Source organism: Pseudopipra pipra, chromosome 7 (genome assembly GCF_036250125.1).
Source record: "Pseudopipra pipra isolate bDixPip1 chromosome 7, bDixPip1.hap1, whole genome shotgun sequence".
NCBI classification, from domain to species: domain Eukaryota; kingdom Metazoa; phylum Chordata; class Aves; order Passeriformes; family Pipridae; genus Pseudopipra; species Pseudopipra pipra.
In genome coordinates, this window is record NC_087555.1 from 31719272 (window position 1) to 31740701 (window position 21430).

General features: G+C 37.4%; 1 protein-coding gene across 2 annotated transcripts in view; it reads right to left on the bottom strand.

The window, feature by feature from the left end:
* DPP10 (dipeptidyl peptidase like 10) overlaps positions 1-21430 on the bottom strand; it is a 480022-nt gene that overhangs the window by 13591 nt on the left and 445001 nt on the right. For both annotated transcript variants that reach the window (XM_064661527.1, XM_064661526.1), the window contains exons 13-19: positions 20315-20422; positions 16167-16258; positions 14607-14654; positions 13802-13923; positions 9973-10020; positions 8047-8145; positions 7873-7942 (exon numbers count right to left, since the gene is read on the bottom strand). In XM_064661527.1, coding sequence (XP_064517597.1) covers positions 7873-7942; positions 8047-8145; positions 9973-10020; positions 13802-13923; positions 14607-14654; positions 16167-16258; positions 20315-20422 — 587 coding nt within the window. The remainder of the gene's footprint in view (positions 1-7872; positions 7943-8046; positions 8146-9972; positions 10021-13801; positions 13924-14606; positions 14655-16166; positions 16259-20314; positions 20423-21430) is intronic.

A 21430-nucleotide genomic window follows, 5' to 3' on the forward strand; every position in this document is an offset into this window, starting at 1 on the left:
CTCATGCATCAGGCTTATACTTGGCTTTATAAAAGTAAGAAAGGACATTTTTTTTGCTTGCGTAACCAATTCATTTGTGATTACACTTAACTGCTCACAATACAGAGCAATATTTGGAAACACTGTCAAGTTAACTCTGCGGAAGACATGATTCAGAAAGTATATAATCATTATTATTTACAATCAGGTGCAGAACAATACTTTCAGTTTCTGCTTATTGTACAGAGCAAAGTTTTCAGAAGCACTATATATTGACGCAGATGTTTTAACAAAGCATTTATCATCGTTACTTCCAATAGTAGCAGCCTCAGACCAGTTAGAATTACTTTTAGATTCTTTCAAATTTCCACAATAGGATAATGTCAGAAATATCCATGTTTGACTAGGTAACTTTCCAACAGCTTAATGCACGCCACACCAGTGAAAATATCATGAGTCAGCCTGCTTCCCTTCCAATATAAGAACCACACTAATACACTAAACTAAAGCTGATTTTATACATGTTATATATCTAGGTTATATATACATCTGGTATGTTTATATACATATATACGCATATATACATATATATATATATGTTATATGCCATATGCCTAGACACTTAAAAATAGGGGGAAAACCATTACATGTAAGCCTTTCTCTAAACCAGAAAGTGCTTAAAATCACAAGGTATTTTAAATCAAACATGATACCCACAGAGAATTTCTTCTGTTAAGAAAGAAACAACAAACAGAGCCTCAGCAGAATTCTCAGTGGGCGAGAACTGACAGTGATGGTTTCCCAAGCTCCTTTTTGGAGGGCAAAGCAGGGCTACTTTCAGGTTCAGACTTTAAACACTATACATGTTCCAGTCCTGCATGATGGGTTGTTTGACATATTGCTTTTGGAAGCAATTTTCCAGTGGCTAGTTTATTTCAAGGATGTCCATATAAGTAGCCTGTGACAGGCATTTAAAGCTATTTCCATTGAGGTACATATCAAAATTCCCATTAGCACCAAGAGGTCTCTTTACTCTTCAGCTGCTACTACAAAATGATACTGATTATCTGAGGTGTGCTTCTGTCCTCCATAGAGAGACATGCATCATTCAGACCCCATTGCTAACCTTTTAAATGGGGCTTCTGCAAGGTATTAATTCTTTATGCAACTTTGAACATCATCCTGAGGGCTCTGTAACAAAGTAAGATTGATATCGATGCACAGTCTGATTTGGGAAGTTTGTCCTGGGTTTAGAGTTATCTCAAAGTTCAGGTTTTGTTTTATACTTATCACTACTCTCAGCCTAATTATAATTACCTACTCTTCAGTGGTACGCTTTTCAGAGAATTATTTCTTGACCCCACTAGTAAGACTGCAAGAAGATCTGCACCATTTAAGCTTAGGTATAATACAAACACAGAAGTCTTCTTCCCACATGACTATGGATGGTCCTAAGGGAATCACAGACTAGTCAAAGCACTGTAGCAAAATCAAAGCCAACATGAAAAGGGCAAAGAAAAGCTACAGGCTCTTCAACATCCCTCAAGGTTTTCTTAAGGACCATCATCTCCAGAGTCAAACAACAAGAGCAGAATGATTCAAATGAAGACTATGCCTTGTTCCTCCTGACTCATTTTTCTTCCTTGTGACAGCACTTTCACTTTTCCTTTTTTTATTTTGCTCCTGAATTTCAAGGTTCAGAGCTGCCCTGTGTGTGTCTTCAACAGTGACTGCACTCGGACTAGGAGTCCACTGTGGCAGCACAAGTGCTGACGGCTGGGGCACACTGCTGGAGTTCATCACTGAGGCACCATTTAAATAGACAGAAACCATCAATAATATACTAATATCATTGACCTCAGTGGGTAATTTGTATGCTTCTGGCAAGGCAGTCACATACATCTCAAGCTGCCTGGTAAAAGGGGCAGCTCATTGTAAGTTCATAGATTGCTGAAAAGAGAGGAACCTGTTCTTTCAGATTCTATAACCAAGAGCTTAAACTAAAGTCTCTGTTCATGATTTGACTTCCAGCCTATAGAGAATAATGCAGTGTTAGCAGAGAGGCTAACACTGCTGTGCTGTACTCTGTGCAATACTCCTCTGCCACTCTGCTATCACGACTGCAGCAAAATTTGTTCCACATTTTGCACCATTTAAAAGCTAATTGACAAAATTTTGAACATGAATTTTAGAAGTTACAGGACTGACCAAGCAGGAGGGAAGACAATTTTAAAAGATGCATGCCAAATAACTGCTGTCATCACTGCTTAATATCCAGTACATTTCTTTCTATTTCTGCAAAACCATAGATTTGATGCAGCATATGGAAAAGGTAACTTGACAGAAAATATGTGAGAAAGACAGCAACTGAAAGAATAAAATCTATGTAAAGAAATGTTATTGATAAAAGTCATATTTCGTTTATGGTGAAACTGAGTGGAGAAGGATCATTTTACAAAACTGGTGCAAATACTAGAAAAATCCACTTCATTTTCAGATTTCATAAGCATCTCTTCCATAAGCATCATCTTCCAAGCACACACACCATTACTGGTCAAAAATCAGGGAACCTGAATAGTCTCAAACACTGAGAACACAAAATCCCAAATGCTTTCTCTCTCTTCATATGCCCTGTTTAGATATAGCAGACTGCAACTGAAGATAGCTCATGTGTTTACAACTCCTGCCTGCAATATGGCCAAACAAATTAAAAGACATGACCAGAAGAGTTTCCATTATGAGGGTAGAAAACATGCAGTAGGCAGGACCAAAGCAGACAGCATAGTAAAGCATAGAGTATAGTATGAAAAATAAAACTTTTATTCTTAAAACACCTTTCTGAAACCCCTAAGGCTGAAGACTTTAAAAATACAATTTTGAGAACAAGACCCTGTCCTGTGTCATAGGAAAAGGAGGTGAAGGTTTGAATTTCCTCTTGCCTTTTTTGCTATGGAAGATTAAATGAGCATTTTATTCACCTAGTAAGATATATACTGCTGTGGGGGAAGTGGGAATAGGGGAAGCTGAAAGAGGATGGATCTTAGCTCAATGATTCCCCAAGACTTTTGCGTGGACAAGACTGAAGAGAAAGGCAGTGAGCAGATCCATCACTGCCCGTAGCACCAGGACTGCTACTGCCAATGAAATAGTTGGAATGAGCCTCCAGTCTATTCCTCTTTTAGACTAAACTAAATGAATCTTCCCTCTAGGCCTTGAGAAATATTACAAAGTTCAAAGAATGGGGAAGAAAATCTAAAAGAGTAAAAAAGAAAAGACTGTTCATCAAATACTTTGATGTAACAAAACCACAAAAGATCAGTGAAATACTGGCATGCTCTGCAGAGGCAGGATGAATACAGGCACAAAATGGATAGCTGTCAAAGCAATTCATGAATTATTCACATGACTTAGGAATCTCCTAAAAAGCAAAGTTTTCACAAAATATTTTTACACTTCACCATGCAGCCAGGCATTGTTCCTTCTTTTGCAACAGCTGCCACTTAAAATGAGCAATATCCTTTACAGGAGAAAGGTGCACAAGACAGCTATTAATTGGCAGTGTTACCATACCTCAGATCTTGAATATTTCCCAACACTTGCATTAAGCCTCTCTATATTTCTTCTAGTCTTTTAATGATTTGTTCTCAAAGCTGCAAAAAAAATTCACTTCAAACCCTATTTTCTTATCTTGCAATCAGTCCTGAGAGTGTATTCACTGGAGGCATAAACAGGTTTGATTGCCTGTGGAAGGCCTAAAACTTTCATAATTTCAACAACAGGTAAACGAATTCCTGTTTATTACCAATATATAAGAAAACAAGTAAACAAACAAACAAACAGAAACCTCTTGGAGACAATTCACTGTTACATTGGAGAATACCTGTGTTTTTTTCCCCTCAAATATCAGAGCAAGCTCTCCACTGATTCAGTTTTACAATATCCGCAATATTGGACAATTTTAAATGATGTTAAATAATAGATGCTGACATTTAAGATACATTATCTACAGATTTGAAGAAATGAGGTTAATTATGTTCAAGGCAAAATAAAGAATGATTATCTACGCTGATTTTATTACCCAGATTAAATGCCAGATTCTTTACTTAATCATTTCCTGTGTGTTACCAAGAAGTGTATCTTCCAACTTTTTTAATGAGTAAGGTGAACCATAATGAGAAAATCAAGGATCTGAAATTTAAACTTTGATCTTAATTATATAGAAAAAAGATGATAATCACTCTTTCAGGCAATTACCGTAGAGCTCTCTAATCTATAGCTACACTGTACATATTATATCAGAAGGAAACTGAGTGTGAAATGTATTAGTGGTTTAGGAGAACAAACGGAAAAAAAGGGAAGTGTATTAATCTTTTAACATTTTATGGGCTACACGTCACAATTCTGGAACGAAAAACAGTGCCACCTGACAACTGGTTTCTACTTGAGAACTATCTGTTAGATAGTCCAGCCATACAAATGGACATAAACTTAAATGCAGCAATACAAAAATCTGCTATTTGACCACTGCAGAATGCTTTGCAACTGTTAATGGACGAATGTTCGCAAAATCCCTATGATGAAGATGACAGGAGATTCAGGGCCTGGTTCTTAACTTGAGCTTGTGTCTACACGGAACTGTACTTAGTTCACACCCAGGTTTCACACCAGGACCAGATTACTGACCAGTTCCCTTCCAGGATTCAGCCTTAATACTCGGGCACCCCGGGGCCATGTGCTGGAGGTTCAAATTTACCTTGTAGTGGGTTTTACCTGTAGACATCCTTGCATGAATACAGGAGCTTTATTATAGTCTTGCACCTTTGAAATGGTTACTAGCTTTCAGTGCTTTGAAAAACACCCAAACCAAACAGCACCAAACTTCCTCCGCTTTACCTATTTCCAAATTCTGTTGGTGCCATTGTAATCCTATTGATCCAGAGAGTACGTTAACATCACACAGAAGTAGTCACTGCTGATGAAAATTTACAGTAATGTGATGAACCTCAGTCATCAAAAACCCACTTTATTCTGAGCCAGCAAAGCCAGTCACCAGCACAAGTGGTGTCTCTCTCTGAAGAGACAAGACCACACAGGAAAACCAGATTCTGGAAAAATGTAAGACACAAGGAAGATCAATTTTCACCACTCTTGGAGTGACTCTGGAGCAATGACTGCAGCCAAACAGCCAGAGTCTGTTAAATCTTATATGCCATATCTACTCTCCAGCTAAGGAGACAAAGCCTACATACACTTGAAACTTATATGCCCTTAACTAAACATATAATTTGCACTGCAAATACCTATTAGGTGAATTTCAGGTTTAAACTCACATTGTCTTTTCCTCACCTTCCTTCCTTCCCTCCCTCTTTCCCTTCTTAAGCCCCTGTCAAACTGCCCTGCTACAGAGGTGGAAAGCAAAACCCACTTCTTATCTACTAACACTCCATTTTTTCACATATACATCTTCTCTTCATATACATCTAAGTGCATGTTGTCTGAATCAAGATGTTATATAGAATCTCCTTTCCAAAAAATGGACATACAATTAAACCAACACTCTTACAGGGACACTGGTAAGCATTCCTTTTCAAACTTTCAGTAGCTGGATTATAATGATAATTGTATCGTGACTGACAGTGTAAGAAAGAAAGTAGGTGCAGCTGAACAATATGAAAGCAGTGCTTGTTATCAGCCACTAATTCTTGTCTAACACTTCTGGTAGTAGGAACAGCAGGTCTCCCAATCAGTTCCAACAGTATCACTCTGGGACCCAGGAAAGTCAAATATCTGGGAAATTATACCACCTATACAATTAATCAGTGTTCCCTATAAAAGCTACATGTTCTCCTTGGACCTGAATAGTTTTTCTTTTTTTTTTTCCTTTTTTTTTTTTGTTTTGGATCATGAAATAAACCTTAAGACATCAATTTGGAGCTGTGTGGGTCAAGAAATTACCCCCTACACGCCCACAGATATCCAATCGTTCTTAAGAGCTAGGCAGAATTTATTAGGCTCAAATAATAATCCCATAAGGGAACTTCCCATAACTTCAGTGACAGTTTTCAGTTTTATATTTCATTTGGGGACCTCTTTAATAGAAAAAGGGATTGCTGGCAACCTTAGTTTAAAGTCTGTAAAAAGCTGTAGAAGAAATATAACTTTTTCTCTTCTAGGGAATAGGAGGACACAAAATATGCTACATTACATGAGCCAGGACAGATTTCAAATTTTCAGTTTCATACTTTTATTACTGTACAAGGTTTTCTAAAACTAACTCCTGCTAAAGCTAACATTGAGAATTTGATATTGCAAAGGTATTTGACTGAAAAGAAGCAAAGTCTCCATGCCGTAAATGCAGATACAACAATCTATATTCATAAATTGATGAATTTCCCTTTTATCCAACATGCCCATCATAAAAAAAAACCCAAACAATTACAAAACATATCCATACATTATGACTTGCCCACATTATTCACTTATTGGGTACTCACAACTTTGTTAAGTTTAAACTCAGACTTTGCCTCAATACTGTTCTCAGTTCTTTCACCACCTCAGTATCAAAATACATTTTAAAATAATTTCCTTAGCTTTTTTTTTTTTTCATTTTCCTGTAATTTCTGACCGTGGGCTTCTCAGTTTTCTGATCCTTCACTTCTGTCTTCTGTAGTTCTACATGAGTATAAAACCTCATATTTTACCATACCTGTATATGGCAGGTTATGTATTTACTAGGATACTTAAAAAGGGAAGGATTACACTGCCAACACCTTAGTGTTTCCTTAGTCTCAGAAAAAAGGAATAAGCACAGATGTTTGCAAGTCCCTGCAGTACTGCTGGGGTCAATTCACAGAGTCAGTTTGCCTTTGGCACACTTTTAAGAGCTGCTTAAAATATAATCATGCTTCCAAAATCATGCTAGCAAATACTGCAAAGACGAAATAATATCAATGTGTCATGTTTCTCCACAAGAAAAAGGTATTCATGAACCAATTAAAGCAGAGATTCTCCACAACTGCAGATAAATACAACCAAAAAATCTGAATAATTCAATTTAGCAGTGCATTCCTACACCTCTGTTACTAAATTCACATCAATTCCTTCCAGATAGGATTGGAAGACGATCTGTAGGTACAGAAAAGCCCTCTACATCCATGCTGAGATCAGGTGGAGAGAAAGGAGTGGTGCCCTGAGCTGGCCATTACCAGTTTTCCCAGGTAGGCTGCAGGTACACTCACGACTCCGCTCTTTTCCTCTGCTCACATTGTGCAGACATGTAACTTAAAGGCTGACTGTCTCTGCAAGAAACATACACCCTGTTTCTTTTTAAAAGAGCTGGACAGGTTGCCAGGGAGTTGCCACCTTCCTCCCACAGAGGTTTTCTACAAACATCAATAGTCTTTGGATCATGTCTATAGTGCCTTCAGCCATTGATGCTCAATAATATTTTTTCTTCTTTCCAGTGTTCCTAAAAGCAGTTTCCGCTTTATGCATCTTAACTGAGCCCCTCTCAGAAGCTCTACCCATTTCTATCAGGGATAAAAAGGAGCACATGCTCTGAATGAGATACTCTGTGGGTAGGATCAGTATGGGTCCCGGAAAGACTGCAGAACTACTCACAGCTACACCATCAGAAGTGCCAGTGCCTCATGTACATAAAAGTACAGAGAAGCAGAGTTAGGTTTGACGAGCTCAAAAAAACCCCAGGCACCTCTACCAGGCAGCACCTACCATAAAGTCTTCTCAAGGACAGACTTTTGATTTATCAACTCAAATACATGAGGTAATTTTCCTACACAAGGTAAAGAACAAACCATTTTCTAATTAAACAGTTAGACGTTTTCTATGATGTACTTTTTTTTTTATTTTCAGTGATTCTACACAGATACTTACATTATTAATAGAAGGGCATACTGGTTTCGATCTGTGAAATCTTTTGGCAGTGACAACTGTAAAGGGAATTCTTTTAAGAAAAGAGAAAAACATTAAAGGCTGGTAGTTACACAGATGAAAAACAGTGACATTGTAAGATTTTGGTTTTCTAAAATAACATTTTGTCAGATTTACCGTAATCCTCAATGTGAAGCATTTTGATTTCAGTCTTGTAATTCTTTTTCTTAAACACAGCTTCCTTCAACACAGCATTATTTTCCAAAATATAAAACTCTAGAAACAGGAAGAAAAAGCATGTTGAAAGGTGTCACACATCACACCAGAGATAAATCAAGATTCAAAAACATTAAAGAAAAAGAGACAAATGTGCAATGATAAATCCTGTAAATGAATACCTTCTGTAACTACTGTTTTTTATAATGCAACTATTTTGCAATTCAGGAGCTGAGCAAACATCTAATTCAAAAGATATACTTCTAGTCCATTTTCTGGCTTCAGCAGGCTTTGCTTTCACTAAGCACTACCAATGAAATTGCTGATGGCCAAATGAAAACCAGTATCTCTGATAAATACTAACAGAGGCTGTTAGAGCAAAAGGCTGCTCTGCTGGGCAATATCCTAAGCCTCATGTAGGCATCCTTTTCAAGCTACCTATTCCAAGGCAGCATTTAGCCAGCACAGCTCTACGTGGTCACTGCATGCCCTTATGTGTCTTCTGCACTTCAACCAAGAATGGGACATCAGCTTGGTTTAAAGCTGCAGACACATTTGAAGAGGTCCTTTTACACATGAAAAAATGATGACTAATTTGTTCTCTTTTTTGTTTGTTTGTTTTTTACTCAAATCACTGATCTTGCTTCCAAAATTTAGATTTCTTTAATTAAATAATAAACTCTTCACTTAGGGCCCAAACTGGATAATCTAAGGAGAATGTTTCTTCTGGGCAATCAACCAAAATGGAATAATTACAGTCTGGGGATGGAATAATTGAAGTAGTCCTTAATCATTCTTTTATGGGTTGAAGAGGATAATCTAATCTTGCACTAAAGCATTAGTGTAAATTATATCTCTTATTATTTGGCTTCTTGTTGTTACAAGAAACAATATCCCTCTTGCTTTGCCTTACTCTAAGATGTTGCACATAAATCTCTATTTCAGTATTTCACTACCAACAGTATTTTAGATGCAGGTAATAAAGAGTGAAAGTCTGCCTTCACAGGACTGAGTAGCTCTATAGAAGTCAATGAATTTGCTTTGAGCAGTTGCTGCACCTTAATGAGCTGCCTTTGGTGTGCTATGGCATTGAGCTTTACAAACACTAACAGTGACATTAAAAAAAAAAAAAAGAAGCCATAAAGTTCCCCATTCCTGTAATCCACACCTTCATGTTTGTGGGTCGCAGTGGAGTTGGAGGTAGCAAGGTTGTCACCTCTGCTGCACCACAGAAATACCTAGGTGGGGAAAATTCTACTGCTGAAGGTTCTGAAGTCTTCTGTTACAAAGCACCTCAAGCAGCCAGAAAACAGCAACAGATTTGGTGTAAATATACAGAAAACTAATGTATAAAACTTGACAAATAGAGCTACAGAATATCCTCCTAAAAAGTCTTAATTGAAAATGTCAGTGGAGTCGTTCTGATTTGAGAAATATAAGATAAGGACTAAGTTCATCATACGTAGGTCAGCTTTTATGATCAACTGTCCAAGGACTGTACCTTACTTTAACATAATTGGACTGTAACTTTAAAAATATCTCTAAAAATACAAAAGTTGTATTATAATGGCAGCATGATTTACACAGAAAGTGAAGAGAATGAAGACGAATCTGCCAGCTAATTTGCTCAAGTGTAAACAGAAGATGAGTCATATGCATTTAGCATAAAACGTGTCTGGAAAGCCTGGGAAAGATTTAGTAATTTGATTAACTTCTTTCCTTATCATTTGCTGATGTGGATGCTGCTAAGAGGTAATTAAAAGAACTTTATATGAATAAGCCATCTATTAATTTTCACATACCTGCAATGGCCTTTCCCCTCTCCCAAACTCTCCAACACAATCAGGGATGATAAAAAAATTTAAGTATTTCATAAGGAATACTCACTTGCAGTATTACTTGTACTGTGCACGCTAACAACTGGAACACCTGGTCCTGTTTTGAGGAGAGAAGAAAAACAGAGGCAGTGCAGGGTAGTTAGTACTCAGCAGTTTAATAAAAAAGGTGAGAGCAGCAGTTACCACATAAGATGGGATCCTGGAAGCTCCGTACAAATGCTTCCCTTCAAACACAGCACTAACTCCACTGGGAAGGACATAGGTTAGACTACAGTACCAACAAAGTGGGAAACAGAGGCCTCCTGCATGTTCAGCAAGCAGTCCAGACTCTGTACCCACACCCTGCACCCACAAGGAGTACCATTTTTTTTTATAAACTCCATGTTTTAGTTTTAAGTGAAGAATAAAAAAATTATGGAGGCCCTTAATAGCACTGTCTAAAATATCAGTTTGGCTTTCAGAAACAGTAACTTTAGGTTGACTGGGAGGTGAATTAATGATAATATTCACTTATATTTTCTGTGGAAAAGCTATTGAAGTGCTGAAAAATTCTCAAGTATTTCACTTGGTTATCTGTTTAAGCAGCGTCTTTGGTATGCCAGCTCTGCAAAACCAACAGCATTACAGCTAAATCTAGGTGTAATGTAATCTAATTCCACTTCAGATACTATATTTTTAATTTACACTAAGAAACTAAGTGCACCAGGAATAATTCTTCACATCAACAGCTGCTGTGCAAATGCACAAGATGGTATGTGAAACTGGGATGACCAAGCATTCAGCACACTCAGAAGCAGAACCGAGTTTGCTGTACCTGCTCTGAGGACTCTCCTAGTGTAAACTTGCAAAAGAAAATATTGTGTTCCCACCCCCAGCGTAGAATTTGCACACAAGAAGCTTAGTTTTACTTTAGTGAGACAAGAGTTTAAACTACAAGCAGTCAGTCAGTATTGGGCTAGGAAGAATGATGCAGAAAAGCTGATGTCCCTGAGGACCCCATGGCAGATGAATGCACGGACCCTCTGAAATTAGGAGTTACAACTTCTCTTTTTTTGAGAAAAAACAATTCCTTCTGAGAGCAGTTCACAGACAGAGCGTAATTTATGTGTTTCAAGAGGTTGTCTTTCAATTAATTATGGCATGAGCCTAGAGAAATGTAAATACCTGAAATAAGATGCATGATGCCATTCATGGCCTCCACAAGATTTTTATCAATTTCGTTTAGTCTCAAGAGGAACTATTGACAAAAATCTTACAGATTGCTGAGAAATCACGGCTTTCTGCTTTAGCTCTTGAAGAAGGTAATTTCTTCAGATGTCTCTTTTTCTTTGGTTTGTTTTTTTCCCCAGCTCATTTTGCTTCTTCTGAATTTATCATCTTGCTTTAAATTCTTATTTAAGAAAGACCATTTTTGAGCGGGAAAGCACTGATGTTTTCCAGGCCAGCTCTATTTTCACAGTAAAAGACTGAAGGATGATGACACATTTTGAAAAAAGGGAGATTGCAGTAGATTAAAAAGCTAATCAGAATAAAAAGAGACAGACCTGTCTTACAGGCATTGTGTTACAGCACATCAGAACTAAGCACAGCACTTAGATTTCCCGTTGACCTCCTATTATTAACCCTAAACCCAGAGCTTATTTTCTGTTGTATAAAAGGGGAGAAACAATTAATCTCTTTGTGAAGTATTTTATTTGAGTGGAGAGATTAATATCTGTTAGTGTTTATGAAGTGCTAAAGGAAAAAATTCACAGGGAGTGTTGAAAATAAATGCAAAGGATGCACTTGCCAAAACTGAGAGGCTGTAGAGTCTCCTCCACCTACCAGGCTACAAATAAGTCCTCACTCAGGAGAGTCTCTGGAGATGGATATACTGAGACAGATCTCCTGGCTGAGGAAAACTAAGAAGGAAAAAGTATCTTAATAAAGGTGCTCATGCGTAAACAAGAGGTGGAAGAATTGAAACTTGTATAGATCGAACTAGTCCAGAGTCCCCCAACGATTCTTCTGGGCAAATTGCTTTTGTAACAATTCGGCAAAGGCTTTTTGTGGTGGGAAAACAAGTGTGGATGCAAGTAGATGCAGTGCCATTTGTCTCCTTGGAGCAGTTTACATCACGCTCCTACAAGCAGCACCCTGCAGAGTTTTGATATCTGTTCTCTGGTGATGTTGCCATAAAATTCGATACTCCCAAATACCCAATGCACCACAGAGCCGTGGCAGTATACAAGAACCACACCACTGCCCTAACTGCAAGCTCTGATGAAACACAAGAGAAGGCCAAGCTGACAATTGTGCATTAATGTTAGAGGTAGGAAAAACTTAGAGAAAGTGGTTTATCATTTGTGCCCACGACCTGCAGCTTAGAGCAGTCTACTGGCTGCAACTCAGTGGAGTGTAGGTTTAGTCCTGGGAGGATGATCTACAGCCTTATCATCTCAAACAGACAACTTGCACCTCCAAAGTCACTGAAAGTCGTGAGCCTGTAATTCCATGCACAACTTTCTGCTGGCATTCATGTTTTTAAATCAAAGGAATGCATTAAAAAATACAGGCTGAATATATTTTGCAAAAATAATAACAGGAAGTTGTCCTTTTGACTCTGGAACATTACTGATTCAGGGAAAAAAAACTTCCCAATTTACCAATCTTCCCTCTTGCAGGAATCTGAGACTTACCCCACAGGGACTATGTCAAGAACAAGGGAAAACTCTGCTTAAAGCATGAGTAAGTCATTACTAGTGCAGTCTTTACTCAGATATGGATCTCAGGATTAGCTCTGTAACATCATGCTGCAGATTTAACCATGTATAAACCATACAGTTTGTATGTTCTTTTTCTAATCAGCTTTGCATTGTAGGTGTATTTCCACAACCCACCCCCCCAAAAAAAAAATAAAACCACACCCCTTATTTTAGCCAATATATATTCATTGTTTGTTTGTTTGGATAGATTCAATGCTCAAGCAGGCAGATATTTTATTTCTGTGCAAAAATAAAAGTGGAGTTGCAAAAGAAATAGAAAAATGCATGAAAATAAAATGGGCTATTCATATATATTTCAGATGAATTGTGTTCTACTCTTTTCAGTCTGATTCTAACTATGCAAAAAAATACTGGGAGGACAGTGTAAAATGTTGCAAGTTTCAAGGACAACAGCTATGCACTTTATTATTGATTGTCTCATGCTCTTCTGAACCTTTTTTTATAATCTTATTTTATTTATTTCCTGGGTGTAGGTTATAAATTTCCCAGTGTGGGATGGTTCTATTTTTCTGTTTATAGAGAAACTCTGATCCAATTGGTGCCATTTAGTGCTACTAGAACACAGCTAAAACTAAAACACAAGGAGTTATTTATTGCAATTATTTTGATAGAGAGGTTCTGTGGATTAAACCACACCTGGTTTAATCTTTTTGGAAGATACACACATACATATGGGGGGTGTATAGATACACTGTGCACGTACATGTATGCACACACAGAGAAACAGTGTACCAAAAAGCAGTCCCTCATTTTTTAAACTAGGTATAGTTACACACAAGATCAAACCCTATATATAAAATAACGAAGATGTTACAAACCACAGTACCATCACCATAAATTCCAAAATTTTTGGTGAAGGATTTTTATCTAGGGTGAATTTAAGTCAATGTCCTTTACTTGGACAGAAGCGTTAGGATTGGAGCAGCTTTCTGACATCACCTGTTATTTAGCTGTTACACAGAACATCTTCACTTAGTCTTGGAATAGACTCTACAGAACTTTGAGTAATCCAATACTGAGCCAACTGTTAGACTCCAGCCTAATGCCCTTCTCAAGAGAATACATTAATTCAGAAGCAAACATGCACTACTACACACTGTGCATTTGACTTACCTTTACAGTGCAGTAGAAAATGCCTATTCATGGGGCTAAACTTTGCACTGAAGTATGTGCACTGGTCTTTCAAGAAGTTACATGAGAGACACTGACGATTCAATGATCCCACTGTTGATACACTGTGGAAAAAATTAATCAGAAACATTTTACATTGTAATAAAATACAATAAACCAAGAATTAGCTCATCAAAGTGACAAAATTTGTTTCAGTCCCCAAACTTGCTTAAATACCACTGACTCATTTTGTTCTTGATGGAAACTGTTTTCAGATGACTCAGTGGACTACTGTTCTGTAAAGTGGGCAATGTAGACAGGATCCAAAACCTGCCCAAAGCAAGACTGGGACTCCAATAAGTAGCGGTGCTGTAGGGTAACAGTATTAGTAGGACACAATGAAAAGCCTCATTAACTTCAGGTTTAAGCACTGGAGTTTGTGCAAGGACGAGGTGCTTTGCCCACACATTTTAAGTTACATGATTAAACCCTATAAATATTTTTATTTAGAAGATTTTAATACTTTTAAAACACAGTCATGTTGAATGCTTGCCTTTAGGTTTAGCTTTTTAGATGTTTATAAAGGACTAGTAAAGATGTAATTGGTAAAAACATTTTGTGTTAAAATCTTTTCCATTTTTTAGGAAATTTAAAATATCATTGACATGTTTAACTTATAAAAGCTGTGACTCTTTCCTTGCTACAGTCAAGCATACTAATTGTTACACAATATAAATGATTACCCAAGCACCACAGCACTTACAGGTTGGATGAAGAAGCTGTTGTCACAGCCCCATGTACTTCTTACCTATGCAGCTGTCTTCCTCTTGGGGATTCTTCAGTGCTTAAGAAATAACTGTGCCCAAAAGATGAAAAAAGTTAAAAGTTAAACTCAGTTTGGTAAACTGTCTAATGTGAGTAGTGTTTAGGGAAATGAGAGACACCATAAAAACCATTTTTTAAAATAAAAATTCCCAAATATCCATGAAGATAAAATACTTATATACAAACCTAATTTCCAAGATTAAATTTAGACCCAGTACATAGAGTAGTAATTTCAGATGGCATACGATTTCATATTTTAACAGTGATGAACACAATGTTTTGTGGTTTCTGTTTAATTCCCGTAATGCCCAGGGAGCTCCAGTAGCAACCACAATGCCTTTCTGCACATACAGAAGAGAAAGTTTCTCCTTCACTCTAGAGTTTGCAACACAAACTCAAGAGGTAGATAAAGGTCGCAGTGAAATTATATCACGTATTACAATAGGTCTTATGATACCCAAAAGCCTTTTTGAGTTGTAGGAAAACTTTTTCTTCTCTCTAGTTTTCACAGGTGGAAAGAGAGTGGGTAGTAAAGATGCTTCAAGAATACAAAGACAAGCCCTTGGTGTTTCCCAAATGAGATCCCCAAAAGGTTCTGCCTGATAGGCAGAAGAAGGGCAAGGAAATCCTCTCAAGAGCCTGAGACAACCCACATGAGGTCTGTCACCTCTCTGCAGGCTGAGTGCATCCAGACCTCATTTTTTCACCTGAACCTTTCAGAAGTATCTAGAAATTGTGCACGGATATATTTTCAGAACCCAAAGAAGGACTGGTCAAAAAGGGTTTTCTCCAGTACTAGTGGAGAAGACAGGTCTTGTTGCAGCCTCAAATATGTTGCAGCCTCAGATATTGCTGAAATATCATTTATTTTAAAGAAAATGAGAATGTCTGTTTTTTGCCATGGGCAGATAAAATTGAAAACTAAGGAAGTTCCACTGAAGTTATGTGGAGTCTTCAGACATTTTATGTCAGTTCTATACTCCCCCACCAAAAGCAGCAAAGTATGTGCTGCATTTCCTTCTACTGTAGCACTAAGATGAGCTTTGGAAATATTTCTCTGTGAGCTGAGTTAGAATCAGGAGTTCTGATAACCTCCATAAATAATTTGAATTTATGAGATTGAACCAGATCCCCAAAACTCTGAGGCCTCATGCAGTAATCAAGCCAGGATAAAAACTAAAGATTTGATGTTTTATCAAGTAGTAAAATTTACTATGACTCCTTGTCTGATTTCAGGAAAGAAGTCACCAAAAACGTTATTACTGTTGCATTGTGTGTTTATTTCTTTTGTTTAGAAAAATAGAGTGAGTAAGTGATGTCACAGTGTGCACTTCTTTTCCCTCTGCATAAAAACACACACAACAACAGAATGACATATAAATTGTCTTACAACTGCACTTTATGCACTCAGGTGTGTCAGAGTTATGGTAATGCTCAAAAATGAAAGAAATATTGTTGTTTGAGATATGCTATTTCCCGTTAAATAGATTCCACTTTAATAACTCAGATATTTTCATAAACAAATACAGAGAATAGTGCTTACATCTTTTGAGTAGTTTCATCATATGCCAGTATTTTGATAACTTCCCAGTTTCCCGATGTAAGGTGTCTCACACTGATTTGTTCACTTTTAGCCTGGAGAGAGATGGAAAACACTGACTTTCACCTTACTGTTATATTTTTCTTTGTCCAGAAGGATTGTCTGCACATGTCAGTATTGATTACAGCTTTTAAAACTTAAATATGCAACATAACATCTTTAAATCACAAACCTCACATTTTGATAGGCCTGAACTTCAAGCATCTTCCCCCCCCCCCCATATATAAACTTTTCAAAGCCATTAAAACAATGTTGGTTTTCATTACAATTTTTCTTTCAGTTGCTCAGATGTTGACAAACAATGTATGTCCAATACTTCAAGCGAAGAACCTTGCCATTCCACATGCTTTGTTTTTCTTAGTGTTTCTTTTCCTTCACAGTGGCATTCCAGGGAATCTTTCCCCTGCTCCACTGTGCACCATGGAGAATCCTCTCTTTATCCAGCACCTATAAGAAGCGGCTAAGAGTAGCTTCAAATTTTGGTAACTGAACCAAATGCTTACAAGCTGGGGAGCACATGTTGTTTCCTTTCAGAAGCAGTTTCTACCCCAGTGAGCCCAGGAAAATAACTGCTACAAGGGGAAATTCAAAACATTCTTTCAAAGAATGCGATGACACTTTTCTCAGCCAGTACACCAGGAACTGGACTAGGAAACATCAGGATGCAACACAGGTAAAACCAACTCTTTGGCTGGAAGTTGCAGCAGGCTGCTCATCAGACACAGGTTAAAAACAGCAGAACATGAAGACTGAGAAGGTCCTGCTGTAAAAGGTAAAATCTTGCCTTAGGCTACTGAAGATTAAAACTTCAACCCTCACTACTTGAACGGAGCCTTTTTTTCTGTATTTGGGTTATGATGCTCGGCTTGGATATACAAATTCTTAAGTTTTCAAATTCAAGACAAACTTCATGAAGAAAAGAGGTGATACTTCAGCTTATATTTCATCTTGAGTGGGTAAAACTGAGCGGCAGGAGTTACGAAGGAGGTCAGATGGAGGATCTAATGGTGCTTTCTGACCTTGTGGCCTGTGAACCTGCAGCACCAGTCCACACCTAATCGCTGTGGCCTCAGTGGTTACGTGGCCTACAAAAAGTCATAAAGGCAAAAAGGGTTTGTTTTTTTTAATCCATGTATTTCTGAACTATACCCTGAGTTCCACATCAACAACAGCAATAACTAGAAAGCAGAAAATGCTCCAGGATACCTATGAGAAATGTTGGGAACTGGCAAGGCAGAACCAAGTCCCTTAGAATTGATCTTTTTTCTACCAGATCCACAAGGAAAGAATGATGTAGTAACTCTTGACAAGTCTTGCAAGTACCAAACAAAATCAGGACATTGCGCTGGGTGCTGTACATATGTTTATGATGAGGGTTCTCCATTCAGGAAGACTACGATATTCAGTGCTGTCTCCAAGAATGATTAAAATACAAATTAGTGATTTATCCTAAGTGACTATTTCTTCTCTCAAGAGAGAAAAGCTGCAACAACTGAAAGAGATATTTAAATATTAAGATCATAGGATCTAACAAGAAACAGCAATAAAAAGCCCAGCCGAGCGTTAATAAACATGGTTATTTTTCAAGGTTACAGCCATAATACATAATTTATGAAGCTTGCAGGAAGTTATCGCCTCGATCCATTAAAGTAACTTTATAATTCTTATTTTGTGGTTGGAAAAAAAGAGACTTTCTAGAGTCGCAAAACTCCATGAAGGAAATTTCTAGATACATAACACATGATTCAATCCCATTTTGAGATTAGTTTGTTTTAAATATTTCATAAGTTACTAAAAGCATTTGTAAACAATAAACCACACATCTATCCCTCTACATCCAGGCAGTAAATAATCTATGATAGACAGTAATTTTTTAGACAGTCCCTTCCCATTGCATAAAGATGTAATTAGATGCTTCTGCTAACCTGCTTTGATTGTGTCATTGCCACATGCTTTTCTGAAGTACAGTCAAAGAAATGCAGTCTGAGAAAGACCACCATTTGTCAGCACTTTGTTTTATGATTGACAAATCAGCCTCGGTGATTAAAGTGAGCCACTAAAATGTACTTCTTTGTCCCTGCAAGTTCACATTGGTTCTGTGTTTTAACTTTCCCACATGCAGAGGTTGATTTCCCTTAATAAATATCTGCACGAGTAGCACAGAGAAGTAGTGGGAATCCAAATGCCAAATTCCAGTGTTACCCGAGCTCCATCATGGAAAAGCGGTGATCATCTGGGTACTGGTGATCTCCCAACTGCTTTAAATTCTGCAAAGCACCTGCTATGCTGCTGTGGTTCTCACAAGGTGTGACAAACATGTAATGTGACAAAAGACTTTATGTGCAACGGTTAATATACTTTTTATGCCTCCATGTTTGCTTTAGAAATAATGGACAATCAGATTAATGCAGTGTGTAAAACACATCATATAAACGCATTTCCTCTCCTTTACTGCTCTGTGTCAGCCCCATTATCATGCAGAATGTTACTTACTGATGAATAATGCTTGATACATGGGATATCATATTTCCTTCTTCTTAGGAGCAACTACATACTAAAAGCCAAATTTGTCATTGGTTATACCATTCAGATTTGTTTATTCATGCTGATGGCCATCAAAATAGAAGTATTTTTTATTTTTGGAGCTGTGCAGTACCCAAGCCTCTAATTCTGCCTGAAAGGGACAAAACTCTGAATCATCACCTTGACTTTAAACATTATTCTGGTTAAATTGTGTGAAGATGTATTTAAAAGTAGCTATATATTTAACCACCTTACTGAATAAGAGTGGGCTTAATTTTTGCTTAAATATTTTCCTGAATGAGGATCAAGTTGCCTGGGCTTTTTAGTAGTGAGAAATGTCAGAGCCTACAGGTTTAGGGCAAATTTGATTGTATCTCTAACATCCTTGGGAATGTTGCAAGTTAACTTTCAGATCTAGACCATTACTATTTCATGTATTTTAAAGATAGTTATTCATAGTGGGAAAGATACCAAAATAAGACTTGACTGACTAAATAGTTTTGCTCTGGTGTAAATTTTTATGTGGTTTGTCATCTGAGTTACTGTTTTCTTTAGAAGATAGAATTGGACATGTCTTTGATCCCTTTTATCTTCACTGACTCTTTCTTGATATATTTACTCTAGTGAATGAGTATCTTTATTCTTGCTTCTTCAGGTTAAATTTTCATTAAAGGTCTTTTGTTCTTGTTCTGTCCGCAGCACACTGTGAATCTATTTCAGACTTAATAATGTTCATACCAGAACACTGTCATAAAGGCAGATAATAGATTTTCCCGGTGCCAAGTCTGCTATTTTGATGTTTTGGGTACCTTGATAATCCCTCCTATCTCATATGGCTCTGCTAAAGTACCTGGATTAATGCTCTGCTGATTTAAATAGATGCCTTGGAGTGTTCTGTTCCAGGGCATAATTTCCTTTATTAGTTCATCACAACTTCATACTGGTGACCTTCAAAGTCCTAGTGCAAATTTATCTTCTTTCAGATCCTTCTTTGGGAAAAGTAATGACCCTGGGAAATGGAAGACACTGAAAAATGTTGCAAAGGGTAATAAAGAGTCTTAACTTTCCCAAAATTTTAAGTTTGGATATTTCCTTCCTTTACTGTTCTGTGTAAGGCCAGATTCTGAACAGACATTTAAAATTACATTTATGCATGTATAGTGTATGTAGAGAGGGTAAAAACAGTGATTCTGCAGGTCTCTTGAATTTCTGTGGCTATAAAACATTATTATTGACAGAAGGGTTTAACAAGAAAACATCTCTGCTTGCCTACAGAGGTACAAAAAAACCATGGAATTTTCCAGAGAAAGTACTTGGGAAGTACCTTCCATTTAGTGAATACATGTGCTACCACAGAAGAGGTCTAAGGAAAGAGAGAAACCTCCACTTATTCTGGAAGAAGTTACAAATATGTCCCCTTTGCACCGAGTGACAACCTGGATAGGACAAATGATGACACAAGCGTTTGGACTATGATGAAGTGCAGACCTTTGCCTGGGTCTTGTGTCATCAATAAAAGCCCTAGATGACCAGTAAGATATTAAAAACGGCCAGAACCAAAACCTTACCTGCACAATGAACATGGCTATGTGGTGAAATTCGCCCCGTCCTCCTTGCTTCACTGGGACAGTCATGAAGAACCTACTGCCGTCCTTGGAGAAAACCGGTTCTTCATTCTATGAAAGTAAGATTGTGTCAGTTTGTCACACTGTTCATTAAACTTCTAAACAAAAGATCAGCTTAAGCTTTTTGTCTCCTTGGTTTTGGTATTTGCTGTGCTCATGAGTCAACTGGAAAAAATCCTTAGGTTTTAAATCTATTCTGCTAAGATTGACAAAAATGGGGTGGCTAAAGCTAAATGGAGTTCACGCCATGTGCAATCTTGTCCTAAAGCACCTTGGTAAACTCTCCCTTACAGTGAAAGGTCTGGTAATCTCATCCCTAATGCAGTGGGACTTTCCAGGATACTTCCCTTTACAGACTACAGTTATTGACAGAGATAAGTTCTACAAATGATGAGGAGAAAAAAAAGTTTTGGTAGTCTGGACCCATCAAAATGCGCTTAACAATCACTGATTTTGATAAAGTCATATGGAAAAAATAAGCACATTGAAGTGATATTCTGAATCAGGGTCGTACCACAAATTGTAGCATGATGTGATACCATCCCTTCATATCTAACTTTACACAGAAATATTAAATGAAAATGGCTTGCTATAAAAGCGTAGTTTTTTGCTAAAATGATTTCTCATTTGCACATTGCAAAATGAAGCCTGAAATGTATTTTAAATAGAATGCGTTTCATCCATTTATTGGACAGTTCTTCTGAAGCTATGAAAATGGAATAATTTGCTGACATATTAGTTCAACATACTGTTCTGGGTGTGAATTCAGAAATATTATACTTACATATTCCAATTACAGCCCATATGACCTCTAATCCTTGAACTCCTTTGGGTGTAATTTAGTGAGCTTATTTTTTAATCAGAAAAAAATCAGCACAGTATATAGGACATGCCTGGAATGGGATTCATCTGATCTGTCTTTAACCATCCAAGAGTTAGGTAGTTAATCAGCTGGTCATCTAAGTGCTTACTGAACTGAATGCTAAAGACAGACGGAAACTGAAGGGAATATTGCCTCCAGAACCCACACAGGTGTCTCGGGATTTTATTAGCTTATAA